The sequence below is a fragment of the Elephantulus edwardii genome, unplaced genomic scaffold, assembly GCF_000299155.1.
Source record: "Elephantulus edwardii isolate Elephantulus edwardi_28Jun2011 unplaced genomic scaffold, EleEdw1.0 scaffold00519, whole genome shotgun sequence".
Classification (NCBI taxonomy): Eukaryota; Metazoa; Chordata; class Mammalia; order Macroscelidea; family Macroscelididae; genus Elephantulus; species Elephantulus edwardii.
Window position 1 is genome coordinate 319,899 of NW_006400269.1, and position 9,408 is coordinate 329,306.

Consider the following 9,408-nt stretch of genomic DNA (forward strand, 5'->3'; position numbering starts at 1 on the left):
CTTTTTTTTTAGTTTTCAAATGGCTTGTCAATTTTATTGACCCTTTCGGAAAACCAGGTTCTGCTTTTATTGATGTTTCAATTGTTTTTCTGTTTTCTGTCTCATTGATTTCAGCTCCTGTCCTTATAATTTCCTTTCTTCTAGAGGCGAGGGGCTGAGATTGTTGTTCTTTTTCTATTTGATGAAGGTGTTGAGTTAGATCATTAATTTTGCTTCTTTGTTTTTTATGTGCATGCTTATTGCTATGAACTGCCCTCTGAGGACTGCCTTAGCTGCACCCCAGAGGTTTTAGTATGTTGTATTTTTATTTTCATTTATTTCAAGGAATTTTTTTAATTTCATTCTTTATTTCTTCTATAACCCAATCATGTTCTAGCAGGGTGTGTTTGAGCTTTACTTTCATGTGGTTAACTTCTAGTTTTATGATATTGTGGTCTGAGAAGTTACTTTGTATTATTTCCGTGTTTTAATTTGTTGAGGCTTATTTTGAGCCCTTATATATGATGATTCTGGAGAATGTGAACTTGAGAAGAAAGCTAATTGAGTTTTACTTGGGTACAGTACCCTGAATACATCCACAAGTTCAAGTTGGCTGATTTAACATTTTCTACATCTTTAAGTTTCTTTTTAGTTGACCTATCCTTTGGTTAATTGTTGTTGTTGTGTACCATAGAATTGGAACCAATGCATAGCTGACCTCCAGTACATTTCTGTCTTGCTATTCTGGGTTGCGTTTTCATGCTTTTCTGTTATTTCCACTATTATGTTTGCTAGATCCTCTCTGTCTTGTGATATTTTTTTAAGTTTTTGTACCTTTTTATCTATAGTTTCAATTCTTTCATCTTTTGCATTTTCTTTCATAGTGGTTCAAATTGTTCCTCATTGATATGTTTCTTCTAGTTCCCTGTCTCTAGAGTATTTGATTTCTTAATGGCTTCCAGTGTTTCTTATAACCAATATTTCTTATATCACAGTAACTTTTGTTTGTCTTACTTCTACCAGTAGCTTGAAACTTCAGGACAGAAACCTCTCCATCCCTTCTTAAAAGCTTGCATTGGAAGTGACTCATATGTATTTGCCATGAGCCCTCTAACCTAGTCTGTTTATCGTTGGTCCTAATGGAAACTGTGTCAGAGTTTGTAAGTAAAAGTAAATATTCCTGTCAGAAAAAAAATTAAAATAAAAAAATAAGACCATGCCTCCCTCACCATCTCAGATGGCACAATTTCCACGCAAAGCACAGCATGTTATGGCTCAGAATGTTGGCTATTATTAGCAAGATCTCTGCTGTTGAAAAACCAATTTCAAATCTTGGCTTTGCCAATATGTGAAATGAACGTTATTTACCTTCTCTATGTTTCAGACTAAGGAGCTCTGATTGGCTGGTGATAAGGAGTTATGCTGGGGGGAGAAAGAAGGGCAATCTTCTCCCAGGAAATTTACTGGCTCTGAAAATGTGCTGGAGAGGGTTAGACTCAGCTGAGTCTGTTCCAACTTGATGGCAAATAACTTATTTCACACTGTAAAATACATGATAGAATTGTTATGAGATTTCACTGATTAATATAAATATATATGGCTAGGATTGGACTTGAAATTTAAATGTTCAATAAATTATATTATTGTTAGTATTAATGCTAGTACTAGCAGGAGTAGCATCCACTTCCATAATAGCTTGCCTCTGGAAACCCTATGAACCTGGAGAAAGGATGAAAGTCACACAGGTGTTCAGGACTTTCATTCATAGGGTTGCTATGAGTCGCCTTTGACTTGACAGCACTTAACAACAACAGTATTAATTTTAGGAAAATTGACAGGATTACAGGACTTTCAATATTGGTCAATGCCAAAATTATTCTGGAAAAATGGCATCTTTCATAATGTAAATGAAGTGGCTAAAATCCCACACTCAAGTTCTACTGTCTGCTTGCTTCCTGTTTTGCAGAGGAGCGGCAGAGACAGCTCCAGGAGTATCTGGCAGCCAAGGGCAAGCTGAAGTGCCAGAACGCCAAGTGAGTTTCTTTCCACAGTTGGACAAGCTTTGTTGCTCTGGTTACTGTTACTAACAGAAGCTTAAGCTTTTCAAAACATAGTTCTTTTGTTTTCAGAGTCGACTCAGGCTACATGAGGAATCTATGAATAAAAGGGTGTGACACCAGGCATGGCAAAAACTCCTGGACAGTACCTAGTCCACTGGCAAAGCTTTTAAACGCTGGTGGACTCCAGAGGAAGGAGGGGGAATGTTTAAAGTATAACTTACCTGTGTTGGAAGTTTTTCCTGCTACTCCTTCTTTTCCTGGAAAAGTGATTCTCAGTAATGCCATTTTCTTCAAGAAATTGAATGGCCCTGTTTCTGCTGTTTCTTCCTCGGAGAGGAGAGCAGTTACGATCAGCCAGCAGCAGCAGCATACCAGCATCCTCCTTCCTGACAATGCCCTTTACCTATTCAGCACTTAACCTTCAGGTGGACAGAATGTGATCACTTCCTTTTTATATTTCATTGACATATTTTTAATGCTCTTATTTGTTTAGCATTCATGTACTTTCTCCCCTTTTCACAAGCTGAATTTGTATTTTACATTCTTTTTTCATTAGCTTTCTGCTTTTTTCTTTTTCTTTTATAAAATTTTTATTTTATACTGGTTTACTTACAAAGGTTGTATACATTGTTTTTAGGTTGTGTTTTGGGTGTTTTTAGCACCATGAATGTTAAAAATTCTGTTTCCTTTACTAAGTGAAGAAAATTCATTTATTCAAGTATTAAATGCAACCTGCAAAGAGTAACTCTGGTGGTACAGTGGTTAAACACTAAGCTGTGAACTGAAAGGCCAGTGGTTCAAACCCACCAGAATCCAACAGACAAGAAATGTGACAGTTGGCTTCCAGGAACATTATTGTTTTGGAAATCTCAGAGGGCACATATCTCCTTGTCTGGTAGAGTCACTGTGAACTGGAATCCACTCAAGGTCACAAAGTAACAGCCTGTGATACATCAGTCACTGTAGATGCAGGAGATAGATGAGTAACAAGATTAAAAGATTCCCCACCCTCCCAGGACTTATATTTTTTATGGGAGAGGCTGGCTTCAAATAGGACATCAATCACAAAGTGTCTATTAGTCTGGCAATTGGTTTTGGTCTGGAAAGATTAAAGCCTTCTATGTTTTCCTCTTTTAAAAAAAACTCTAACTCTCTAACTTAATTAATTTTATATATATCCCAGATTTTTTTAATTGTATTACTTTTCTCTCCTGAAAATTAACTATTTGAAGACACTTAAACCAAGGAATTTTTATAAATAAGCATTTTATTATCTTACTTGGCACTTTCTCTCCAAGACATACTACATTGCTATATTCAGGAAATGATGACTAAAGGAATAAGACTATGCAGATAAGTAGAGCACATATTTCATAAATATTGATAGACTGCTATCTTTATGCATAAGATATCTCTCAAAGGATCACACATACAAAAAGCAGTTATGCTCTCTATGGAAGAAAATAGCAACAAGACGGGAAACTTTTTACTACATACTGAATTATTTTATCATATCCACAAATTCTAATAATTTAAAATGCGAATTATAATAATTCTAGTCGCTATTTGTGCTAAGTCTTGAGTTTTCTACACTAAGGCTTAATATCATTTTGTCTTTTACAGGCCTAATCTAAGAGTTAACAATATCTTCCCAAATCCTGTACCTTCTAAATCTGTGAGTAGAAACTAATCTTTTTTAAAATACCCACTTTCATTTGTTTGTTTTTTAGGTATTTTTCATTCACATTGTTTTTCATGCAATCATCCCACATATTGTGTCTTACAAAATTAATCATGATTAATCTATGCCCATTATTACTCTGTCTTTTCAGAACCTCACTGGATATTTCCTAATTCCTTGACACTCTCTCTCCACCCACCAAACTCTGACCCCTCCCATCTCCCACTCAGCCCCCCTACTCTCTCACTTTCTCTCTTGGGACATTTATACAAATATTACTAGTTACCCTTCTGTTTTTACAATAATATCCTTATGCACTATTTGTCCTTATGAGCCTGAGTAAGTTCACTTAGCATAATGCTCCATAGCCTTTCCTATGTTATATAGTATATTTTAAAATCATTGCTCCTGAGTGCCAAATAGTATTTTATGATGTGAATGTACTACAATTTCTCAATCCAGTTGTTTGTTGATTTGAGCTGTTTCCATGTTCTTGCTATAGTTAATAATAATGTTATGAACATCAATGTACAAATCTCCATTTGTGTCTCAGTTCTGCTTTTCTTGGGGTATATTCCTAAGCAATGGAATAGCTGGGTCATATGGGATTCTGTGTTCAGCTTTTTAAGGAAGCGCCAAACTGCTTTCCAGCATGGTTGTACCATTTCATACTCCCACCAACAGTATGAGAGTTCCTATCTTTCTGCATCCTCTCCAACATTTATTGCTTGCTGTAAACTTTTGCCCCTGCTACTGGGGTGAGATGAAATCTCATTATAGTTTTGATTTGCATCTCTCTCATTGGCAGTGATTTTGAGCATTTCTTCATGTGTCTGTTTGCCACATGAATGTCTTCCTCTGTGAAAAGTCTTTCCGTGTCTTTTGCCCATTTTGTAATTGGGTTATCCGTCCTATTTTTAAAATTAAAAAAATCACATATTTTAAAAGATAGCATATTGTGGCTGACCAAAATTAACACCCGTAAGTAGTCTTTGCTCCCCTTAATAGCTAGTGTTATACTTAGTTTAATAATAGTACAATAAATACTTAGAACATAGCTGACACTTTTGATCTGTATGAGCTCACTGAGTCCACATACAACTTAATGAGATATTTGTACCTTTAAGTATATCCATTTTATAGATGAGGGAAATGATCACAGAAAGGTTCCCAAGGTCATATAGCTATTAAGTGGCACAAATGAGTGCCTGTGCTCTTAACTGCTTTGTTATTCTGTTATTAAACAACTCGGTAGTCATTAAAAGACCACATCTGTGTTGGATCTTCCAAACTGCTAAACTAGAATATGCTTCCTAATTAATTCAATTAAGCTGGATTGTGAGTGGTGGTTGGTGGTGATGTTAGTGCTATTGAGTCTACTATGACTCATTGACCCTATGAACAAGGGATCTGAAACCTGTCCTTTCCTGCTCGATCCTCACCATCTCTGATTTGCTTGAGCCCATTCATTCAATCACTGTATTGAGAGTCATCTTGTTAAGGATCTTTCTCTTTTATGCTGACCCTCCTCCTTTATATGCATGATGCTCTGTTCCAAGCACTGGCCCCTCCTAACAACATGCTCAAAGTATGAGAAATGTAACTTGATCATCCTTGCCTCCAAAGAGCACCCTGGTTGAGCTGTCTCTAAGACATAATTGTTCTTTTGACAGTCCATGGGATAGTCTTCTCCAACATAACAACTCAAAGACATTGATTCTTCTTCTGTCATCCTTATTCATTGTCTAGCTTTCAGCTGCATAGCAAGTAATTGAAATGATTATGCTTTGGATTGGATGCACCTTACTTTTTTCTTTTTTTATGTTTTAGTGACACTTTTCCTTGCTTTAATGTTTTCTTCTTTTGAAATGAGCTCTCAATTACAAAATATCAAGCTACACTCAGAAGCAGGTGTAGAAAATGCCAATGGTTGGCACAGTACCCCTTACTTTTTAAACTGACATCATTGCTCTTTAACACTTTGAAGCAGTCCTTGACAGGATATTTTCCCAATACAACATGTGTTTGGATTTCTTGATTATGGATGAAATAACTGGTAGTTTTAATCATTTCTTCATCTATCATGATGCTGCCTGTTGGTGCAATGATGAAGATTTTTATTTTCTTGATTTGAAATGTAATCCATATTGAAGGCATGGTAAAACATGGTAAAGTTTTAGTATTGAAGAAATTAGCCTTCCAGAAAGCTGAATATAAAAACTCCATATTAACCCAGCTATCCCACTGTTTGGAATATATCCCAAGAAAATGAGAATTGAGGCACCAACGGAGACTTGTACACCAGTGTTTGTAGCAGCATTATTTACCATCACAAGATCTCAGCCTGGGCTGTACAGCCACAGTGGACCCACGTTCAAAATATGGCAACTTTGAAAGATATTACAGGTGACTGAAGTCAGTAAAAAACATTCAGAAAATTATCAAGTCTATGAAAATGGTAGCAGCAGCAAAATATGCCTGAGCAGAAAGGGAGCTGAAACTAGCTCAGGTATATGGAGTCGGATTGCTGGCTTTCTATGAAAAAGCTCCTGAAGGCAAGAAGAAACACCTCATTATAGGTGTATCCTAAGATTGAGGGCTTTGTGGTGCTGTTCATTCCTCAGTTGCCAAATAGATGAAAAGTGAGGTAGCCACGCTTACAGCAGCTAGAAATGAAGTTAAGATTTTTGGGTTTGGAGATAAAATCAGGGGCATCCTGCATAGGACTCATTCTGACCAATTTCTGACATTTAAGGAAGTGGGAAGGAAGCCTCCTAATTTTGGAGATGCATCAGTTATTGCCCTTGAATTGAACTCTGATTATGAATTTGATGAAGGATTCATCATCTTTAATCGATTCAGGTCTGTCATCTTTTATAAGACTGATGGGGGAAAAGCCAATATTTTCCCTTAATACCATACCTTAGTGCTGAAAGTACGAGTATCTATGATGATATTCATGCTTATGTGCTACAAAATTACCAAGAATACACTCTGGCAAACATCATCTACTACTCTCTGAAGAAAACCACCACTGGTGAAGAAAGTGCAAGGATGACAGCTATGGACAATGCCAGTAAGAATGCCTCGGAGATCATCAACAAACTGACTTTACATTCAACCATACCCCCCAAGCTGTTATCACAAAGGAGTTGATTGAAATAATCACTGGTGCTACAGCTCTGGATTAATGAAAATTAAGTGTCATCCTCAGATAAGAGGTAAAGAAGAAAAGTTAAGCCAGCTCCTTTCATTATGCTTAATTCTGTCCTTGTCAGAAACACTGTGGGTCCATTGCCCAAATTACTAATGACAGCAAAATAATTGCAAATTATCTTAAATGATTTTAAAATTTAAAAAAAAATGGTAAGTTTATCTAAGATCTAAAGTATAACTGATATAGCTTTCCCCAAAATGAGACATTGAAACAAATTTTAGTAAGTTTTTATGACTCAGTCACCATTCATATTGACTCAAGAGCAAACAACATGTGTGTGTGTGTGTGTGTGTGTGTGTGTGTGTGTGTAGTGCCATCGAGTTGTAGACGACTCACAGTGACCCTATGAATGAAAGTCCTGAACCCTGTATTATAACTATCATCATTTCTCTAAGTTCATAGAGTTTCTGGAGGAAAGATATTTCAGAAGTGAATGCCACAACTGCTTCCGAGCTGTTTTAATCTGGGAGCTCTGCCAAATACTATCCACCATGGGTAACCATTATCACATTTGACACATCAGTATCACAGTGTTTAGCATCACAGCAACCACTTACCTCTGTACAGCAAATACTCCTTAGAAGAATGTTTGACTGAAAACAATTAAAGCCAGGCCCAAGCAGTTCACACCCAAACAAGAAAACACACCTTTGACATTTTGATCAGGACAGAAAATATGAGGGAGAGAACAGTTTAAAAGCGATATATAATTGGGTATTATGGTTATGACAGGAGTTCAGAATGAAGGTTGCATAGTGGAGTGTACTGGAGGAGGAGGGAGGGATGATTATATACCAATAAAAGACTTTTTCTTTTACTTTTCAAAGAGAAGAGAAGAGCAAACTGAGGGAGAGGGGAAGGCAGGGAGAAAAATGTAACAATGAATGAATATAAATCCAAAATCTCTGTAAACGTTCATTAAAATTAATAAAATACAATTACAAATACATTAAAATTAATAAAATACAATTTTCAAAAAAAGAAACTACATAAGAAAAAAATAGGTCTATGATATGAACAGTGATTGGAAAGCACTAGGTTAGATTAGTTTTCTTGATACAGAGTACTGACTTCAGTCATCTTTTAAGTTGTCTATCTTATCTACTTGGGATAGTCATAAGATTAAAATGAAGCAGATAATAAGTAAGATAACAATCTGGAACAAGGAGTGCTTTGGGGGGGGGGTGTCAGAGAAAATTTGCAACAATGAATAAATGAAGCCGGGAAAAGAATCATGAAATTTAAGAGAAATTAAAAATACTGTGTACGAGAAGCTCCTCTGCTGAAGTCCTTTACTTGCTGATAATGTCAACTCTAAAGGGCTTAGATTAGCTGTGGTATAGTCACAATGGATTACCATGCAGCACTGAAAAACAAGGAACTCATGAAATATTATACAAAATGGGTGACCCTGGAGGACATTATGCTGAGTGAAATATCTCAGTCACAAAAGGACAAATACTGCATAATGCCACTATTATAAAACAGGACTGCCGTGGGGGTTGAGGGAAAACTAAGAAAAGAGGGGATAAATAAAGTACACAGCATTGAAGCAGACTAGGGAGAGAACTGTATAAAAGGAATATATTATTAGGTTTTATTGGCATGGCATGATATGAGTCCAGAGTGAACTGCAGGAAGTGGGGAACTGTATAACAAAGGATGTTTTTTTCCAAAAAGAAAAGTGAACTGGGAGGAAGGGGGGACAGGGAGGAAAATGTGCAACAATGAATGAATGGAAATTAAAATTCTCTGTAAACTTTCATTAAAATCTCAATTTAAAAAAAAGAAAAGGGGGCTTAGACTGAGGAATGATGAGGAACCTCAATGACCTTTTGGGAAGAGTTAAGTTTAAATTGAGACCTTTGAATGTTTATATCTTTCATATTGAGTTAAAAGATTACCTAAATTGATTTTTCCTAGATAATTGCTGGATAATGTAGTGATTGGTTACAAGAATAAGTACTTGGGTAGTAACCAAATTTCTATAATAAAGATGTTTCCTTAAAGAAAAAACAAAAACACACAACCCTACTGTGTAAATAATACCATTACAATTTTATACTGTGTTGCAAACCAGACACAGAAAGAAAGCAGGGACATGGGGAAATGAGGTCAGAAAAAGAGGGAAGGCTAAGGCACAGGTCTTCTCACAGCATGACACTGTGAAAAAAGGCCCCTTTCTTGGTCTCTATATGGCTTTTATTTCGTTTAGGCCAATCATCCTCAAAAAGGTTCAATCTCTGGAGACTATATTTTTCCTTAAAACTAAGTGCCGCCAACCTAACAATGTTGTTGTTGTTGTTATGTGCCGTCGAGTCGCTTGCGACTCATAGCGACCCTGTGTACAACAGCCCTAAACTCTGCTCTGTCCTGTGCCAATCACACTGTCTCTGACCCTCCCATCCCGATTATCCCAGTCACTGAATCAATCCACCTCATAGAGGGCCTTCCCCTCCTGCGCTGTCCCT

The 9,408-nt window shown here is 36.6% G+C and overlaps 1 protein-coding gene and 1 pseudogene across 1 annotated transcript in view; both read left to right on the plus strand.

Annotated features, from left to right (window-relative positions):
• The first annotated feature begins 1,118 nt into the window (after window positions 1–1,118).
• The window catches only part of CKAP2L (cytoskeleton associated protein 2-like), a 45,473-nt gene continuing 37,183 nt past the window's right edge, over window positions 1,119–9,408 (plus strand). Inside the window, exons 1-3 of the mRNA XM_006903142.1 lie at window positions 1,119–1,149; window positions 1,946–2,012; window positions 3,663–3,714. Coding sequence (XP_006903204.1) covers window positions 1,119–1,149; window positions 1,946–2,012; window positions 3,663–3,714 — 150 coding nt within the window. The remainder of the gene's footprint in view (window positions 1,150–1,945; window positions 2,013–3,662; window positions 3,715–9,408) is intronic.
• On the plus strand, window positions 6,063–6,911 carry LOC102871499 (annotated as a pseudogene).